The sequence below is a fragment of the Falco naumanni genome, chromosome 4 (genome assembly GCF_017639655.2).
Source record: "Falco naumanni isolate bFalNau1 chromosome 4, bFalNau1.pat, whole genome shotgun sequence".
NCBI classification, from domain to species: Eukaryota; Metazoa; Chordata; class Aves; order Falconiformes; family Falconidae; genus Falco; species Falco naumanni.
In genome coordinates, this window is record NC_054057.1 from 89,227,365 (window position 1) to 89,247,511 (window position 20,147).

General features: G+C 45.4%; 2 protein-coding genes across 7 annotated transcripts in view; both read right to left on the reverse strand.

Moving 5' to 3' along the window:
• Positions 1–437: 437 nt before the first annotated feature.
• RHO (rhodopsin) lies at positions 438–4,041 on the reverse strand. Its single transcript, XM_040593085.1, has 5 exons — positions 3,551–4,041; positions 2,475–2,643; positions 2,192–2,357; positions 1,727–1,966; positions 438–1,378 (listed from the first exon to the last, which is right to left on the reverse strand). The coding sequence occupies exons 1-5, from the start codon at positions 3,909–3,911 to the stop codon at positions 1,259–1,261; spliced, it is 1,056 nt and encodes a 351-aa protein (XP_040449019.1). The 5' UTR covers positions 3,912–4,041; the 3' UTR covers positions 438–1,258.
• Positions 4,042–8,645: 4,604 nt separating this feature from the next.
• IFT122 (intraflagellar transport 122) overlaps positions 8,646–20,147 on the reverse strand; it is a 33,367-nt gene continuing 21,865 nt past the window's right edge. For 2 of the 6 annotated variants that reach the window (XM_040593059.1, XM_040593056.1), the window contains exons 19-29: positions 19,546–19,717; positions 18,349–18,451; positions 16,678–16,818; positions 15,527–15,624; positions 14,509–14,609; positions 13,174–13,339; positions 12,119–12,230; positions 11,552–11,680; positions 10,613–10,692; positions 9,804–9,968; positions 8,646–9,095 (exon numbers count right to left, since the gene is read on the reverse strand). In XM_040593059.1, the coding sequence (XP_040448993.1) occupies positions 9,006–9,095; positions 9,804–9,968; positions 10,613–10,692; positions 11,552–11,680; positions 12,119–12,230; positions 13,174–13,339; positions 14,509–14,609; positions 15,527–15,624; positions 16,678–16,818; positions 18,349–18,451; positions 19,546–19,717 (1,357 nt within the window). In that variant the 3' untranslated portion in view covers positions 8,646–9,005. Of the gene's footprint in view, positions 9,096–9,803; positions 9,969–10,612; positions 10,693–11,551; positions 11,681–12,118; positions 12,231–13,173; positions 13,340–14,508; positions 14,610–15,526; positions 15,680–16,677; positions 16,819–18,348; positions 18,452–19,545; positions 19,718–20,147 lie in introns of those variants that run through there. The other 4 variants (XM_040593057.1, XM_040593060.1, XM_040593061.1 and 1 more) reach the window with 4 other exon arrangements.

The following is a 20,147-nucleotide window of genomic DNA, read 5'->3' on the forward strand; positions in this document are numbered from 1 at the left end:
TCTCCCAACCATCTCCTCCTCCTGGATCAGGCCATCCCCTCTCCAGCAGCTCCATTGATGCTTCTGGCACCCGCCTGGGCTGGCGAGGAGGGTCCCAAAGCCTTGCTTGCCCCTGCCACTGCCAGCAGCAGTTGTAGTTCTGGGCGCTTTGTGGGGTGGCCACCCGCTAGCTTGGGGCCAGACCATGGCCAGCATGTGCTGGGGCCAGTCCTGCCCGTGCAGGGAAACCACAGCATCGCAGGGCTCCCGTGGATTGCAGCCTCGTGGGCAGCAAATAAACACCAAATCCTTCCTCCTCTTCCCTCCAAAATCAGCTCCCAGATTTGAAGTACATGAATCAGACATCAGCCTAAACACTGAATTATTCATAAACCTCCAATCTTTAGATTTCACTGAATATGCAGAAGTATCGATAAAAAAAAATAATGAGAGAATTGTACTTGCAAATTGCTCTTTATTAAAGGTTTAACTTGCATGGGTTCTGTATGTTCCCTATTAGACCTTGCAAAGCCGCATAGGATTAGAAATCAGAGGGGATAATAATGTACAAAAATAGTTTCAAATGTTGATAACACTGAACAGCGAGAAAAACATCTTATTTGTATAACCGAGCTAAAAATAAAAATGAAGAACACTGCTACAATTGCAATATGCCATCTTGTAGTGCTTAAAACATATGCCGACATCTCTGAGCCATATGCTCCCATGTCTTGCCTGCTGCAGCGCGGAGGGAAGCTGAGCGATGCGCCGAGCGGCTTCGAAAGCACGAGCGCGGGCCGAGCCCCCCCGCCGGGGCTGATGCCAGGCGGACGGCAGCTGAGCCGGGGGGCGCGGGGGGGGCGCGGCGGGGGCACGGCCCGCGGAGCCGGGGGGGGCGTGAGGATGAGCGGTGGGACTACGAGGGGCGGGGGGCGGCCCGCTGCGGCTGCCGGCTCCGGGTGCGTGCGGTGCGCCAGGTGCGGCAGGCGGCATCGAGCCCCCCCCGTCGGCGGCCGCGCCGCACCCCGTGCCGGGCTTCCTGCGGCCGTCGCCTCTGCGGCACCGGGGGGCCACCCGTCCCCCGGGGGGCCGCGGTGCGGCCGACACGCCGGCGGGGGACCGGGCGGGGGCTGCCCCGCAGCAGCCGGCCCGGCCCCGGGGCAGAGCCCGGAGGGGGGGCGGCGGGGGGCGGCGCGGGGCGGCGGGGCCTGCGGCAGCGCCCTGGGACGGCGCGGGCGCTGCGGGGCCGGGCCCAGCTGCCGGCGCCCCGGCCCGGGGCCTACGCGGGGGAGACCTGGCTGGTGGAGACGGAGGAGGTCTCCGTCTTGCCGGCGGACGTGTCCTCGTCGCCCAGCGGGTTCTTGCCGCAGCAGAGGGTCGTGATCATGCAGTTACGGAACTGGAAGGGAGGGGTCCCGGTGAGGCGGCGGGCCCGGCAGAGCGCCGTGCGCCCCTGCCCCTGGGGTCCCTGCCCCAGGCCACCAGCCGGGGCCGGGGCGGGCACAGCCCCAGCTCCTCCACCAACCCAGCGGCAGGGCCATTTCGGACTATGCAGTAGCGCATCTTGCATTTAAGAGTTGCGCAGTGCCAGGACGAGCTGCACAGTTGCCCTCCTGGGCATCAGAACAAGATCACCTGGACACACGCCCCCCTCCCAGCCCACTGGCACCTCAAAGTGCCACACCACTCGGCAAGCGGGTACAATGCAAAACCCCAGCAAGGAGCCGGCCGCCCCCCTGCCGGTTACCTGTTTGTTCATGACGATGTAAATCACAGGGTTGTAGATGGCAGAGCTCTTGGCAAAGAAAGCCGGGATGGTCATGAAGATGGGCCCGAAGTCTGACCCCTGGTTGGTGAAGATGTAGAAAGCAACGCTGGCATAGGGGACCCAGCAGATCAGGAAGGCGATGACCATGATGATGACCATGCGGGTCACTTCCTTCTCTGCCTTCTGGGTAGTGGCAGACTCCTGCTGCTGGGCGGCAGCCTGCGGGCAGAAGGGAACAGAAACATGATGGAGCTGGGGAGGGCTGCGCCGGTGTGGGACATGGGGTCAGGGCTCGGGGTAGCTGAGCTGCACATCTGGAGTTTGCTGTTTCCCCCTTTGCAGAAAGCCAGCCTTTCTGTCACCACTCTGGAGCCTGGCATGGGCCCCTTCCCAGCACTGAGGATCGGGGTGGCCCCCAGCCCACCACCACTGACAGGTACCCACCTCCTTGACAGTGCAAACCAGGTTCCCGTAGCAGAAGAAAATGACCAACAGCGGGATGGTGAAGTGAACCACAAACATGTAGATGACGAAAGATTCGTTGTTGACCTCTGGCTTCAGAGTGTAATAGTCGATCCCGCACGAGCACTGCATGCCCTCGGGGATGTACCTGCAAGGTGAGCCAGGCAGGTCAGTGCCTAGCAGAGGAGATCGGCTGGAAGCCCCAGTGGGGCCACAGCCAGCCAGGCTCCCGCAGCCCCCACGCTGGGCACGGCGCCCTCCCTACCTGGACCAGCCAAACAGCGGGGGAGCAGCACATGCCAAGGCCATGATCCAGGAGAAGGCAACACCCATGATGGCATGGTTCTCCCCAAAGCGGAAGTTGCTCATGGGCTTGCAGACCACTACGTATCTTTCGATAGCCAGGACAACCAGCGACCAGAGAGCAATTTCACCTGCGCCACGGAGAAAGATGGATAGGGACACAGGGACTTTGAGCATCAGGAGGAGAAAAACACACTGATGGCAGCATGAGACCTCCTCAGACTGTTGTTCCTGAGGAAGACCCCTGGCAGCAGGTGAATCTCAACCAAGGGTTCATCTGCCAAGTGCAGCAGGAAGGCATGAGAAGACACCTCCCCAGTGCAATGCTGACCCGCAGTGACCACTTTGCTGCTGCATTTTGAGATCCATGGCTGGATCCTACCACTCATCCCAGACATCACCTGCACCTGCAAGCCTATGGTCCCTCTCTTAGGTGCAGTGAGTGAGTGCTCATCATCCCAAGATTTCCACTCACTACCCACAGCTTCCCAGGAAACTTGTGCCACAAGGACCGCACCAGTAAAATGGCTGCCTGTGGCTGAAGGCTGAGCTGAATGGAGGAGAGCATTTTTAGACACACAATTTAACATCTGTTTCAGTCAGAGCCTGGCTGGCACAGGGAGGAGAGCCAGCTTTGCTAGCCTGCGCCACCATGCACCACATCGGAGCGAATGACAGACGCACGAAACAGGAAGAACAAATTTGTCATCTCTCAAGTCAGAAAGCAAGCCAAAAAGATGTGCAAATCCAGCAACTGCAAAATCTGCTACTGGTTGTTTTTCACTGCTGCACTGTTGTTCTCAGGATACTGAGCAGGTGGCTACCAAAATAAGGTCAAAAAAAGAAAAAAAAGGTGTCATTTGTCACTTTCTTCACTTCCCACCCTGAAACACTGCAACTGCCTTGGCCCACGTCAGCAGCACACCAAGGACCTTTGGGATACCACGCTTCTCCAAGATCATCTGGGTGTCTTCCCTCCCCCTCGTAAAGGCTGGGGCAATTCCTGCCAGAAGATTTTTGAATATTTGGAAAACTCACCACCCAGTGTAGCAAAGAATCCTTCAATGTAGCACCCTGTTACTCCAAAGACAAAGTACCCATTCATCGAAGTGTACATGGTGGTCGTGAAGCCTCCAAAGACCATGAAAAGATCGGCGACTGCCAGGTTCAGAAGGATGTAGTTTAGAGGCGTCCGGAGCTTCTTGTGCTGGATGGTGACGTACAGAGTGAGGAAGTTGATGGGGAAGCCAAGCAGGATCAGCATGAACATGTAGGCAGCCAGTGCCGAGAACTTCCAGGGCTCAGCCAGGTAGTACTGGGGATACTCAAAGGGGCTCCGCACCACCCCAGTCTTGTTGGACATGGGCACGTAGAAGTCTTGGCCTTCTGTCCCGTTCATGGCTGTGGTTTGTGAGGTGCCTTTTGCTCTTACTCAGGTGTTTCTTTTGCACGCAGGGGGATTGCCTCTGAAGTGGGGCTTCCACCACGTCTCAGCCTTCGCCCCGAGGAGAGGTGGCTTTGCTCACCTCCACAGGGCACCTCTTTTAAAGTGCCCCCTGGGGTAAGCTCCAGGCATTGGTGTCAGCGCGATTAGGGCTTAGGTAATTATTAATCATAATCATCTAGGGGTAATTGGCTTTCCTGGGAAGGCGTTAAGGTGACACCTGTTTCTGGCCCACACTGTCATTGTTGGAGACCACTGCTCATGGTCATAAATAAAGAGGTAGCTCTGCAACACACCTTTCATTTGGGGGGGGCCCAAATCAGACAGCAGCTCCACTTGCACAGCCTCGCTCCTCAGCACGGCGTGTGGGAGCAAGGGTTTGGGTCGGGCCCTGCACCCGTGGCAGCCTGTGCACCACATGCTCCAGAGCTGGACATCCATAGCTCATGCTGCCGTCACCCCGGGGAGGCACTTGCCCCCCAAGACCCCCAGTACACCCTCCATGGGCACTCAGGGGTGCGCTGCCCAGCCATGTGAAACGCCTCCCTTGGTTTCCCCAGAGAGGTACTGGGAATGGGGTGCGTTACCATCAGGTTGCCAAGAGAAGACGAGGCACATGGAGATCCTTCTCTTGGCTGCGCTTTCTCAAAGCTCCCGGGCTGAGCTTTTGGCTCGCTAACAAACAGAAGCTCCTTTCCATCCAGCACTAACAGGAGGGAAGTTTGCAGTTCTGAACCCCACAGCTGTGGGGTTGGGGGCTGCAGATGGTTGCTGTGCTGGACAGGTGTGGCCTGTCAGTGACAGAGGGGTGTCTCAGGCCTGTTCTTACAAGGGGAAAGTGGATCCATGGATCCATGATGCCAGCTACTCCCCACTGGAGGGCCATCCCCACTGTGACTGCCATTCCCTGTGGGAGGCTGCAGAAGGGTGCTCTCAGGCACCATGAGCATCACCAGTCCTTCTCCCAGATGCTCTCAGCCACCTCTTTCTCTGCTGCGGGATTTGACTGAGGAGGTTTGAACGCCACATTGAAACACTGACCCCACTGGCAGGCTTCCAGTTGTACCATCTCCTCTGTGCCTGGCTTTGCATTTGGTTGGGGTCATGACAATTACATTGGCAACACCTAATAAATAACCTAGTCCGTCTGTCCTGGAGAGGCAGCATTCTGCACTGGTGCTGAGAAGGCTGCTGGACAAGGGCACTGAGGGGAGGTTCTGAGCTGAAGCCAACACTCAGCTTCATATGCTGGTTAACAGACATCTTTGGTGTTCCTGAAACCTTGCAGGATCATCAAATTCCACAGGGGAAGCCGTCGCTTGGGCCTCCCATGTCCTGTCTCTCTGCCTCCCCACTCAGTTGCGCTTGAAACGTTCCTTGTGCTTGGAATAGCGACTGAGTTAGACATACTTTCTTAATTTTTCAGAGGCAATGGGACAACACATACAGCAGAATAAGCACAACGAAGCCAGCTGCAGAGGATCTATCTTCTGGAGAAGGTGGTCCCTTTACAGTTCATACCATCATGATTCATCTTTTAAACACCAAAACTATTTTTCCCATCTCCTCTTCAGTTTTTTTCCACCCCCCCTCACCGTTTCCCACCTTTCTCATTAGCAGTCAGTAACGTTGCAGCTGACAGGCAGGTACCAGCTGGCTCCCCTGCAGAGGCAAGGACTGCCTGCTCTGCCCCTAGGTAGGGGACCTGACACTCACCTCCCCTTGCTGTCCTGCCAGCAGCTGGGGGCTGAGCTGAGCATTCCTTGCGGATAGGAGCAGGGAACTGCAAGTGCCTCATCCACACAGGAGCATGTGCCAGAGCCACCGGAGTTCACGGTGGGCAGAAGCTCACATCCTCTTGGCCTCAGTAAACTTCCTTTGGTCCTGGCCTAGTTTTAATCAGTGTTCCCTATGGGTTAGTTTAACACTTACAAAAAGTTTAAAGGAGAAAAGCACAAAGCACTGCACTCTCTTTAAAGAAGAGACCAAGCTGGGAAACCTTCACTCTGAGTGGGGAAGATCTGAAAGAACCGAAGTGCTGGCAGCACAGACAAAGGAAGACCTGGCTGGCTGCAGCCAAAGGCAAGCTGTGATCACTCCGGACAGTCCCAAAGGTCGTCTTTCATATTAACGTGAAAATACCACGTGAAAAGTCCTCACCACATTCCACTCATCCAAAGTCCCTCTCAATTAACTTTTCACACGTGTTGCCAAGGCCAGCACAGTACCACTACCTAATTGCAAAAGCAGCTCTTCATACTTGTACCTGGGCATACAAGAAGGATTAGAGGTTTATCTTCCCAATACACAAATGTGACACCTTAAGCTGTGATGCAATAAGCCACTGCTGAGGTTAGCAGCTGCTGCTCAGAGCTTAGGGCCCAGCATGCGTCACCACTGGAGCACAGCAGTAATGGGTAGAACAGTGCAAATCAAAGAAAACCATTGGTCAGCCACTCACAACAGTTTCAGACAAAGGTGCTGTGGTGGGACTCCAGGACTCCTTATGATAAGGTTACCTGAGAGTTTCAGAGGCACAGGGCAGTCTGGAACCAGAACGTCTTCCCAATGTATGAGATGTGTCAAGTATGGTTTTGCCTGGAAAATCCCCATTACATTTTTCAAATCTAGACTGTATTCACAGAGTTGTTTAAAAGAAGGTGGCTTTTTGATTCTGTGTCACAGCAAACCCTATCTATTTATTTCTATAATTTTTCATTTCCCCCAGCTTTACGAAGCCAGCTCAGTTCCGGGAGAACAAGCCGAATTCCATTCTCTGGCTCACATCTCAAACAGCATTGTTTATCCATGTCAATAGCAAAGTCTTCATTGCAAACAGTGACAGATGAGTCAAAAGCAGACAAGTGGTAATTAAAACAGAATGTTTTTGAAGTGGTAAATTAAGCAAACTTGGTCAGGAACCATTGAGGGACCCAGAAACCCTGTAGTGCCATTGCAGGGCATCACTTTCAAGAGGAACTCGAGCAGACACAGAGACATCACTGGCTTCATGTGCAAAGTGCTGTTTAACACGCTAGCTGCTTTACCAGCACCCAACAGCCTCAGCCAATAGCTTAAGACAGGGAAGTAGAATATCATTTCCCACTCAAAACAAAGGGAGGCTGTGACAGATGGGCTGTCATAACAATAGAACTCAAGGGAACATGGGCACAATTAAAGTCAACAGACCTATCGCTTCCCAGCTCCAATCCAGCCTAGCTGGTTACCTACACAAATGCTCCCATTGCCAGAGAACCACTCAGTGACCACCCTCAGGAGATTCAACCACCCGGGAGTATGTTGGCATGGGGGTCTGGCTGGGACAGAGTTAACTTTCCTCATAGAAGGCACCTGGTGCTGTGCTTTGGAGCTGTGTCTAAAGCAGTATTGGTTACACACCAGTGTCATAGCTACAGCTGAGCAGTGCTTGCACAGCACTGAGGTTCTTCCTGCCCCAACCCCAGCAACAGGCCAGAACTAGGCAAGAAGTGGGGAGGGGACAGCACTGGGACAGCTGGCTAAAGGACTATTCCACACCAGAGAATGTCATGCTCAGAAATAAAAGCACAGGGAAAGGAGGAAGAAGGGAGGATATTGTGTTTGTGGCGTTTGCCTTCCCAAGTAACATTATTCATGGCAAGGCCCTGCTCCCCAGGAAGCAAGCTGGACATGTGCCTGCCACTGGGAAGCAGTGAATAAATTCCTTATTGCTTTGCTTGCATGCACAGCTTTGCTACACTTAAACTGTCTTTATTTCAACCCATAAGCTTCTTTGCTTTTGCTCTTCCGATTTTCTCCCAGTCCTGCGGGGAGGTAGGCAGGGAGTGAGTGCATAGAGGCTTAGTTGCTGCCTGGGACCGACCCACTATGTCTGGTCAAGCAGCTGCATCATGACAATCCCCTCAGCAAGAGGCTGCAGTAGAAGGCAGCAGGTCATCTCCTCTCACATTGCCTGCCCATGGCTCTAGGGCAATACTGCTCAGAAATGCTCCTTCAGTACATCACCTCTGGTCATCACGACAGCCAAGGGGCCTGCATGAGCTCAGGCAGCTGTACATACTTACACCACAAAGGTACACTGAGATCACAAATGCCACGAGAATCAACAGGATACCAGGAGTCATGGGAACTATCCCATGATATTAGCACCACAGCAATTTACATCAGCTACAGCTGTCTCTTGACAACAGTGCAGAACTCTCCCAGCCTGGGTACAGAGGAGGTGCTGCGGGAAACCACTGCCTGACTACAAGCCATCAGCTGCTTTGGTATTCCTGCCTGGCACCCTGGCATATTTTTAACTATGTAAATATACTCAGGTTTAGCCCATCAACGCAGTGGTGTTTCTTTTGTCAGTGGTGAACATGCCAACATTACCAGGATTACATATGTGGCAGCAGGCAGTTGAGGTACTTCTGTCGGGGTAGCTTGGTTTACATGAAATGTACACTTCCACATGCAACCTGGCACTCTGCATTTTAACAAGGGTGAATTCTAGAGATTAAAAGCTTTGCCCTGCCTCCCCTTGCTGTGGCTGTGAGATGGTTCTCAATGCCAAGGTCAGTGTAACTCAAGATCACATTTTAAGACCTCTAAACTCTAATGCTTTTCTTGCCTAAATGGAATAGAAAGAAAAAAAAATAATCAAGCTCAGAAATAGCAGCATTATAGCAAATCCTGAGACAAAGATTAGTGGAAAATAGTCCCATTTATTTGAAGATCTGTCAATAACAGGAGCAGATCAAGTCCTAACACAAGTTGGAGTAAAAACAGTAACTACTTCAAGGCTGAACTTGACCTGGAAACATTCCTGTAAAAATCCGTGTCGCTTCAGCTGCTTGCCTGGGAAACGGGGAGGACATGCAGAAACAACAGACATTTTCATTTAAAAATAATAGTTACATTTCTTCAAGTCACTTGCACTCATGTACAAAATGGAACAAGATGACTTAACCAAGTTGTTAGGAAAACTCTGTGAATCTAAGTAGTGTTTTGCCAAGACAATAGATGAAGAGGGGTCTGTCAGTTGAGGTAAAAGATTGTTTTTCTTCATTGGTTTGACTCATCTACTCTCCGTCGACAGAATGGACAACAGTTATGCTGGAGTATAAGAAGCTCATAGTCTTCTGTGTGAAACATCTGTTAATTAGGAACAGATTTAGGGACAAGTTAACTTGTGACTTGCTCAAAGAAAATGCAAACTGAGCTCAAAAGCTTCTCTAAGGCAAAGACATTCTGAAGCTACCATTACAAGAGAATTGGTCCTTTACTTTCAATTACTTGAGAGCACTACAACCTGGTATAGAGCAGCAAGCATTTCACAGACCTCTGCCAGTGTTGCCAAAGCAGCACAAACTAATTAATTACTTTTGCAGAAGAAAGGACAAAAATTAGACAGTTTCTGTGTAAGCAAACGTGATTGAATTCCAGCATTTCAAAAAGCCATTCTTGAGGGGGACCGAACCACAAGCTAACTTAGTTACTAACTGATTTTCCTTGCTAGACCAGGCTGAAAGTCAGAGACACTGAGCAAAAAGAAATAAATACAAATCATCATTTGTTGTTCAACCAAGGTTTACTTGAGAGGCTCTGACTTGCTGTCAGTGCAACTTCTCAAATTCAGCTACCTCAAACTTTTCAGAAGGCAACTGTTCCTCTGTGCATCACACAGCTTAGTTTTTGGTTTTCATCAGCTTCTCTGTCTCTGCACTGTTCAGGAATTTGTTGAATACATTTTGAAGTATGAGGTTTTAATTATTAAATTGTTTCAGCCATAGGGTTCTCAGTAGGGTTTTTTTGGCTGTGTGGTGTTGGTTTTTTTTAAAGCGTCTCCAGTGAAAACACTACCTGAAAACATGATGGACACATGGTAATGGAGGCATCTGGTAGCAGCGAACGGTAGTACTGCCATCGCAGTGGCTTTGGCCAGCGTTTAATCAAGACATCTCTCCGGCTCATTGACTGGAGAACAGCACGATTCACAATCACTGGAACAAACTCTGAGCCTCCTTGCTGCAGGAGAGCAGTTTAGAAAGAATTACTATTACCAACTGCAAAGCCCTTTGAGGATTAATAAGATGTTTTAAGAAGCAAAGGCAAATTCAGGAGAAAAAGCTAATATAGAATGGGCCTGAGTCTAGTGTCACCGAACTCACTGTCAGTTTTATCAGTACCTTCAGCGATACCAGCATCCAGCCACATCTCTAACTCTGTTTCAGTGAGCTTCCATTATTCATTTAAACACAATTATTTGTGAATAACACCCAAGCCTACAGTCTTTATTAAAAGCTCACAGTAATGACTGTTTTATAGGTATACTGCCTAGACACAGAAATACCCTGGGGGACAGCCCTGTGGTATCACTGCATGATGATAAAACCAAATTCCAGGAATGTTTACTTTAAGATTTTTGCTGGTTTGAGGATTTTGGGGGGTGGGGGGTGTCTGTTTGTTTGTTTGTGGCTTTCTTTAAGAGAAGAGTTAACTGATACTTTCCCTCTCAGCTGCTGTGCCTTCTTCAGTCTCCTGCTTTGTATCTCTCTCATCTTTGTAACATTCACACCAGAAGAATGGCATGGATTGCAAATTAAAAGTTTTCTATTAAATTTTGTTGGTAGAAAGAAACAAATACTGGAAGATACAGGTAAGGCTCTTACCTCAAAGCTCAGTTTTGCTGTAAAGGGATCATCATCTTCAGTAATATCTGTATTGTCATCAAGCCTCAAACTCTGCGCATCTAGATGCATTTCTTAAGGAAGAAAAACAGTTCCTGTAAAATTAGCTGTCCTCACAGTAGCTAGCACTCAGAATAAATATGAAAGCATACCAGCAGGACTGGTATCCTTGTTGCTCCAGAGTGTTCTCAAGCAGCTACAGTGCCTAGATTATTATAGAAAGTACGAGAGAAGGGCTTGATGTGATTCACAGGGACTGGGGAAATTCATCATCGCAGCTGCTGTAGAATGGCAAAACTGACCACAACCAAGTATGACATCAGCTCTGCCTTCTTTCTCTCTCTGCCCTCTTCTGACAGATGAAAAAAGCAAATGAAGCAGCCTATTTAAATCACATTGTTGAGCAGCTTTAGTCAGAGATTGTGTTTTCTTGTACATTACACTGTACCTAATATTATACGGCCCCCATACCAACTGGGAGCTCTGGATGCCAAGGAATTACAAACAGATTCCAACAGGAATGGTTACAAAGAAAATCAATGCTGGTTTCCCTTGGCTAAAAGAAGGCAGCCTCTAAAGCAAACTGTTACTAGAAGTGAGTAACACACTTCAGATTTTCCCCATTCTTTACAGAAAGGAGTTAAAACAGAATAGGTGAAACACGGCATTCCATTGTTAAAAAGAAATATTTCGCATGATTAGAAACAAACTGTCCTGATAAAAAGCTTAATGAAAATATTAGGTTTAGTTAAAACATCACTTTGGTTGTTACACTAACTTGAAAAGGAAACATGATGCAATTGCACTTACATCAGTCATATGACAAACAGAAAATTTTAACCCTAAGCGGGGGGGGAATTGAAAATTATTGCTTTTTTCCCTAAGAAAAGGGCTGCAAACAAATTTTAGTCAAAAGGATACGGTCAGTCATCATCTCTTGCCATTTATTCTCTCCTTTATTCAATGCTGGAGCTTCAAGATCAATGAGAGCTACAGCTTCTTCATCTGTGATGCCATCTTCCAGACAGAACTCAACCAGATGCAGTACTTCTGAAGGAGTATGAAAAGCAAGGTGCATTTGACCTGCAAGTACTCATAAAATGTCTTCTAGAAGATACTGTACCCCTTAAGAAATGAAAACTCTCTGGCTTCTGTGACAGTGGTGTTCTGCCCACATGTTCTCATGAAGCAAGTTAAATAAGAAAAATTAAAACAAACCAAAACCCCCTTCAGCTTCTGAAAGGATTGCATCTGTGTTAATGAAACACTTCATATGTTCCGTGTCTCACAATAAACCAATGTTTTACTGCTGCTATCCTGCGATGAAATCCAAGAATCCCTGGGACAAGAGGCAGCCACTTAGTCAAATTTAAAGTTGAGAGGAAAGATTTGTTTGACCAAATAATTTGTTCTCTCTGCAGTGTTAAGTACTAGCCTACTCTGTTTACCAACTTAAAAAGTACAGTGAAATGTGATATTCCAACGCACCATAGGAGGAAGCGGAGAAGACGAAAGGCTGTCTGCAGTTAATGCAGACGTTCCCCAAGTTATTTAGCAAAGGGTTGTTGGTAGAGCATCTGTAACACAAGGGCACAAGCTCCTGCAAAGACACATACAGAGCACAGTAATCATCAACAGGTCAGCACATCCTGAACTCTTTGCTTTCAAGTAAATATGGGCACCTTCAGTTTACACCACTGATACTACATCAGCGCTAATCTGGAGAAATACTGCTGTAAAATCAGATGCTTGAACGACTGAAAATACTTTCCTTTTTTAATAAAACAGCAAGTTTTCCACATTCAAAATAGCCATCTTCACCATTCTAACAATTAAATTTTCACCTTCCCCTTGCAGTGACAAAAGAAGTTGAAAAGGAGGTTACTGAAACAGTTTTTTTGCTCTAAGGCTTGGTCAAATATAAGTTCTCAAATTAATTCATCCCTCTTCAAGAGCAGTTATTTTAGGCAGTTCTTAAGATTGTACTTCTATTATATCAGGTGGCCAGGTGCATGTTCACTTGCACAATACAATTTATTTTTAGTGAGTACTCCGTGAGACATGGCTTTATAGAACACTACAGAAAGTCAGACCAGTTAAAGAAGAAAAGGTGTTAAAATAAGACTTTAAGGAAGGAAGGTCATTCAAGGGATAAAGGGAGGAGGGAAGGAGTGCTAAGAGTGGGACAAATGAAAGTGACCTCCACCTAGAGAGAGACAAAGACTGTGGAGTAATTGCATGTGGATTGGAGAGAAAAAGGCTTGAAAGAATTAATAGGCAGAGAGGAAGGCAGATGCAAGACAGGAGAGGGAGGATGGAAGCTGCCCATAAAGAAAGGACTGATTTTAATTTGTTCTCAGGAGCAAAAGCAAGTCTAACTTGAAGAATAACAACAGAAGGACTGTGCTTCCAGCAGGAATATAATTATCACAGAGCTATGCGTAATATATTTCAGATTTTTTTGTGCATGCAGCAACTCAGATTCTTGCATTAGGCCACATAACCACATACTAATGATTAACATGAAACACATTACAACTTACTTCATTGTCATGGAATGGCTTGGATCGGATTGTCAGGCTGCCCAGCTCAATTGATTTCTGGAACCTAGCTGGGATCTGCAGTCCTTGCAACTTGTCATAGGCATGACGAGCCAGTTTATAGGCACCAAGAGCTTTACTCTGTTTTGCCAGGGCAAATAATGTATTGCTATCATTTAATTAAGGAATAAAAATACATATGGCATTTAGGAAAACCTGCAATACTTTATCCAATCAGAGAAGTTGTGCAATGAAGCATATCCAACACCAGTATTTTTAATGGGCATTAACAAGAGAAATTGGTTTATATAACTCCATTGAAAAACAAGTGTGAAAGGACTATCCAAATGCCTGTAGGCAACTGTTAGCAAGGTTAGGAATTTACCCTACATAAACATTGCTTTGGTTAAATATTCTGATTCCACTCACAGAGTTTCAGTAATTTTAGGGTGAATGGGTATATCCATTGTAAAATAAATCTTACAACACCAGCAACCCACTGACACCAACTAAATACACATGATCTTATTGGAAATAAAGCATGTGCTCTGTGTCACTGGCCAAGGGTTGTCTTTCCCTCTCATCAGTGTGTAACAGTAACTGCTGTTTAGAAAGCTACTGATCACAAGGCACATTATGAAAGACTTTATGAAAGATTATTTATGAGTGAGGAAGTTAGGAAAAGGAAAGCTAACATCCCATCCAAAGCCATAAATGAAGTGAAACCCAAGAAAATTTGGCCTCCCTGTGGCATCCAGTGACTCTTCTTGTTATGTTTTACAGACAGGTGCATTTCCACAGGGTTCACACAGACAGCTTATGAAGTACTCTCCAAAGATGCAATATGCACTAACAAAGCTGTGCAAATGTTAGCCTGACAGACACGACACAGCTATACCAACCAGCCTCATGTGAAGCAAAAGCTCCTGGTTTCCCCCCCCCCCCCCCCCCCCGCCGCTCCTGTCTCAGTTCAGTCTTCTTGCAACAACACTGTCAAGATTGTGAGCCAACATCCTGTTCCAGCGACTGGTATCCTAGAACTTGCTTCTCTGACAAAGGTGATACACCAGACTGGGTGGGTGGTTTTGAGAATTAAATGTTAAGACTATACAGCTCTCCAAAACTATTAAAATAAAAAGATAGCACAGTTAAACACACAATGGTTTGACGATGTTCATTGTTTCCTTAGGAACAAAAGTCAGTTTCCATTAACTATAACCAACAGCTGAAACTGAAGATATCCTACAGGAGATCTCTGCATTGTGGATCAACACCAATTATTTTTTTCATGTACCTTGCAAGATAACTTCTAGATTTTGTACTGTATTGAAAGGATACACTTTTGAGATCCCTAAAGGAGTCTCCTTTGTTAAGCTGTGAAGCAGAAACCTGGAAATATTGAAGAGGGTTTCAGGCAAGTGGAAACTGAAAGGCTCCTCCTGCAGTATTAAAAATACAGACATATTTCTAAACTGGAAAACCAACAACTCATTTCACTAAGCATCTCAAGTACTGTGTTTCTTTCATACCATTTCAAAGAGGAGAGGTGCTGACAGAATATAGCAAGTAGATTTTGCATGTCTTTATCACCAAAGCTTTCTGCATGTTGCAGGCATAAAAGAGAGGAAAAGATGTGCATGTAGCTAAAGCAGAATCTGTAACAGGCTGTTTAAAAATGACGGTAGACTGGCCAGCAGTAGTGTGGAGTCTCCACCGCTGTAAGGTCTGAAGCAGTCTGTCCAGCAAAGACCTCCAACAGCACAGTCTTCTTTTGGGCAAGGGCACAGACCAAGGGTTCTCAAATGTTTTACAAAAGCCATCTCCACCAAGAGTGGTGGCAACATTACTATAATTGCTGGAAGTAGCAGGAGCTTGTTGCTCATGACTGCTTATCATTTTGGAGTAGTATACAGACATCATTACTGACTGATACTCATACCACATTGTGGGAAACCCTAAGCTAGGGTGCCTTCTTCTGTTCAATCTTGTTTTCCCATGATTAAAGGCAAAGCCAACCATAGCCTGTGTAGGACCAGAGGCTCAAGGTGGCTGTGGAACCAAACTGATGCAACTAGCAAAAAAGGGCTGAGGGTGGAAAGTCAGTCGTCACAGTCTACTCACACGGAGACAAGCACAGATCTGCTGAAACTGCACTGCAATTTTTAGGAACTAAGACAACGCAAGTACAGTAGAGCAGAAGGCTGTATAATAAAGACATAAAGTTACTATACAGTATCACTAATCTACACTCAATATTTAATAGCCTGAAAAGTCATTATTTCTAGTTATTTATGAACTCCCTAAAGAAAAATGCTCAGGAAGCATAAATGCACAACTTCTGAAGTGAGTATCTTACAGTGTATCTTTGAATAGAGTGATAGACATGGTAAACTTCTGCCAAATGCTGGAAGTGATGAAACTTCTGTAACATTTCAGTCTTCTGTTGTTCATTCTCTGCAGGAGGCAAAGGCATTAGTGTAAGTCTCCAAGTTGAGTCTACGAGACTCAGCTGGAAGAAAACAGCATATTATGATTTTAGAGCCAGCACTTCTACGAGAGATATGTACCAGTTCATGTGTGTCCCATCTACCTGTGCAAACCACACATTATACAGACTTGCCATTTTTCTGAGCGATTTTCTGGTCTAAAAGAACCAGCATGGTAAAAGACAAAACAGTTGAGGCAGTGGTTCTAATACAACTAGAGGCTATAGCTTAGTTAAGGGTAGAAAACAGTATGCGCGCATCACTGGAAACCTCATCTGGAACTTCAGAGTTTACAAATAAAATTAGTTTAGAAACATTTGTTTCAGAGATACCAAATACACTACTAAGCCATTTGAAAAAATCTGCATCTCTATAAAATATCTGAGGGGTATCAGAACAGCACTATTATGCACCAGCTGAACTAAAAAAAATAGGTACTTACAGCACCAGGCAAAAGGTACTATTATCAATCTTCCGTATTTGTCACTACTAAATTACGCCTATTAACTATTGGCTCCACCTCTCTCCCAGTGAAATACATTCAGAAGACAAGATGATAGCTAACAAACAATCAACTTTATCTCTGTTGGCAGGAAATATTTTGTAAAGTACCTCTCCAACCTATGTTTGTTCAAATACTAGATGTATCTTACACTCCAAGATCATCTTTTATTCACTCGTACGTTAACCTTCCAATCACTTCTCTAGTTAATGTGTGTTGTGGGAAGGTACATGAGGATACATGGTCCCAGGAGACATGCTTTTGACTCTAGTCAGATTTCAGAAGGAGGCCTAAGCACGCTGATGTTGCCATTTTGCTTACTTGTTTTAAATAAGCACACAGCAAAACGAGGGGGACTACAAAAATAGCACAAGCCAGAGTTATGCACAGCATTAAAAAGACCCCCAAAACAAAGCCACACAACAGTGAAGTAGTTGCAGCAATGCTATCTCAATTCAGTAACCGTTTGTCTACATGCACGAGAACGTAACAAATACAAAATTCCTTTCAGTTACTTACCTTGGGCTATATCTAAACACTGCATGGAAAGCATCCAATAATAATAGGCTGCATCATTAAATCTGTTTTCAACCACAGCATTGTGTGTTAGCTGCTCCAGCACTTTCACAGCTTCACTCTGCCTGCCAGCCTTGTGAAATGCTACAAAGAAAGCCAAAACAAAGAGGATTTTACAGTGAGATTATATCAATTAACTGAAATTAATGTTTTTAAATTAAGAGCAGTCTATTCAGCCAGTATCAAACAGTCTATCCGGGGCAGGATAAAAAGGATTATGCACTGGTATTTTTCTCCTTGAAAGCAGCGACACTAATGGAACATGAGAAGCATCTGTAGGTATTCTGTGGCTTTTGCACTGTCTCAGCAGCTCTTGAGCTCACAGATTTTGTACAATGCTGGCTGCTTTTCTTTAAATAGAGAAAAGAGCAAAAATACTATGATGATTAGATCTTGATACAAACAATGGCAATCTCTAAACACTGCAAATCACAACTTCATTCAGAACTACAATAAATTAACATTTGAAGTTAGTGCTCTGGTTTGTAATGCTGAATATCTTGAAAGAGTACAGCATTTGCTATATCCTTCTATCATTTATTAATAGCATTTCTTTATTTGATGCTGAGGAACCAGTATAAAGACACTGAATTCTCACTTGGTAAACATGCATTTGGTAAACACAGTCTTCACATAGGGTAACAGGGAGCGGGGGGAAACTGACCCCCCAAAACCAAACCCCACAGCACAATTGCCTCCGGATTTCACTAGCTCAGCTATAACCAAATACCCACATAACTACACAATGACCTCTAGCTCACCCGGTTCTGGGGCATTTATATTTGCTGAGCCACAGCAACACAGAGCTTTGTGGAACAAACTGGGAATAACCTATCTATATTCACAGAGTTCTATGTGCAAACTTCCAAACTGCCCTCAAGCCAGGTGCTCAAAGCTTTGGCACAGAGATGCACAAACTAGTTTGTCTGGCATGTTCACTAGCTTGGCCTTTATAAGCAAATGCAGTTACACGCTTAGATCTGAGCTGGCTCTGGAAACAGCAGATGCAACAGTCACATGGAGCTGCACCTGAGAAAAGTAACCATACTAAAAACGTGCTGGCTCCACATGGAGCTTGCTTCAACATCTCCTTGTCCCTGGAACAGTTTATGAATTAAATTCTGAAGCCTGTCCACATGATGGAAGGTTGACAGTTCTCTTTAAAGGTAATTTTATAAGCCTAACAAAATTCATGAAAAATTCTTAAAGAAACAGGAAAATTTTACTTGTACAAACCCATTACCTAACAGTAAGAAAAAACCTATGCTTTTCACTCAGGTTTAAAACTTGACTGCCATACTTTGAATTCTATTATGCTAAAAATAATTAAAAAGACAGTTCAGATTATATGCCAGATACTGTTGCCACACTCAGATACATGAGATGGAAAGTCTGGGAATTTACTTAGATGCCATCATTTTTGACAGATCCATCAAATTTTCTTAACAAATAAGGAAACTTCCAGCTACTTTAAGACCAGTATGGAAACATGGATTCTATTTTATTTTGAATCCCACCAATAAGAAACTCTGCTGGGCAGAGACTGCATGTTCTGTATTGAAATTTAGTCCATACTATTCCAAGTGACCAACGTTCTGTCAGTAACATTCCTACCTTTTTGGGCTTCTTCAAATCTATCATTCTCTGCTAGCCACTGAGCATAAGGGACATAGACATCATCTTTGAATTCAGGATGCTTTTCACTCAAAGCAAATGCCTGAGGTAAATAAAAAATTCATTTTTAGAACACTGCATGGTTTAAACAGTTAAAGGGTTTAGAATACTCCATGGGATCAATCCTTTAGTTCTAAGTAAATTCACAATAAAAATTTATACACAGAATAGGGAGTGTAATCTGTATTTTCTCCAGTATGAAACAAATGTATGTTAAAATAAAAAGCCATCAACAACAAAAGAAAAAAGTTAAGCACAGTAACCATCTGGTTATTGAAACAGGGAAACTTGAAAGTGATTATCTAGGAAATTTAGTAGATTTCACAGCAGGAGGCAAATATTTTTATTTTTACTGAATACATCTTTTAAAGCAATTGAAGTAACACTATAAATGTAGTTTAGATTCACTTTCTAAACTCACTGATCAGCAAAGCAGTAAGTCTACAATTTTCCGAAGTGCCCATATAACTGGGGGAAGGGGGCCTTGTCTAGTCCAGCAGTACTTTGAAAGCACTTCCTTAAGAAACCACACCTATCAAAAACTTACTGTGAAGAAACAAGAACAAAATTAACGGTGACCCCAACTGTGAAGTAGGTGGTACTGGTAGACTCATGTTTTTATGGAAAAAATCAGCAAAGTCAGAATTTTACCTAATCAGGAACATAAATCCAGTTACAGAGTGGGGTCTACACTACCACAGCACACATTCATCAGATCTAAATTGTGTGTGGTATTCTCACTCAGGTATGTCCAAATTAAAAATAATACAGTTCAAAACAGAATTTCCCATAATTACTATTTATTCTTTCTAATGGGCTAGAAGTATCCCCTGAATCACCATTGGAAGTGGGCAACTATAATTCAACAGGCAAAAAAGGTGCTCAGAAGTGAGACCAAGAAATATTCAGCTAGGAAACAAACAAAAAAGAAAATCAAAGAAAAATAAAACCAGCACCAAATAAATGCTGCCATACAAAAGTAACTTAAATACTCTGAATCACATTCTACAGAAGCCTCCCTCCTTGCCTCTGCCTTCACTATAATGGTGGGGGGAGTCAGACGTTTATCTCCCTTTCTTGCAACCAGAGACAGTAAGAAGTAGTGGTTTTAAACATGGAAATCACGCGCATGCTTACTTCCTCCCAGCGATGAGTGTCTACATGGAGATGGACCAATGCTTTCAGGTCACCAACCTTCATGTAGGTTTCTGCCGCATAGCCAGGGTTATCAAGTTTCTTAAAATAGAAGGCACATTTTGACAAAGGTTCACGCTCAGCTTTATCCAGTTTTCGAGCAATTTCAATTAACCTAGACCCAGTAAAAAAGTCAGATGTTTCAGGTTCTGCCTTGTTTCACCTTTTAATTATTTAATAACTTCATGTTTAACCACTTATTTAATATTATAGTCGTACCATGCAACACTGTTTAAACAGTTTTCAGTAAATATTGCAACTTCCCTGCCCCCCCCCAGCCCTTTTACAAACTCAAAGCAAATTCCTTCAGTCTTCACTCGTACATGCAACTCTGTATCTCAGACTCTACATGGTCATGAGGACAAAGGGAAGGCGTAGATCCTAAATGACTAAGTGACATGGGACACACTTCCTCAACCTTGACCTAAACAAAATGACTCCCGAACAAACATTACCCACTTAGCCTCAAAAAAAGGCAAAATTGAGGCAAAAGAAGGCTGAGATCTTATGGCAACTCAGCAAATGACCCAAAGTGTCACCTGTTG

Excerpts from the sequence above, each read along its gene's own strand:
- RHO (XM_040593085.1), bottom strand. The coding sequence starts at position 3,911 with ATGAACGGGACAGAAGGCCAAGACTTCTACGTGCCCATGTCCAACAAG. Across the intron at positions 2,358-2,474 it reads CCGCTGTTTGGCTGGTCCAG|GTACATCCCCGAGGGCATGC; the intron begins GTAGGGAGGGCG and ends CTCACCTTGCAG. Across the intron at positions 1,379-1,726 it reads ACATCGTCATGAACAAACAG|TTCCGTAACTGCATGATCAC; the intron begins GTAACCGGCAGG and ends CCTCCCTTCCAG.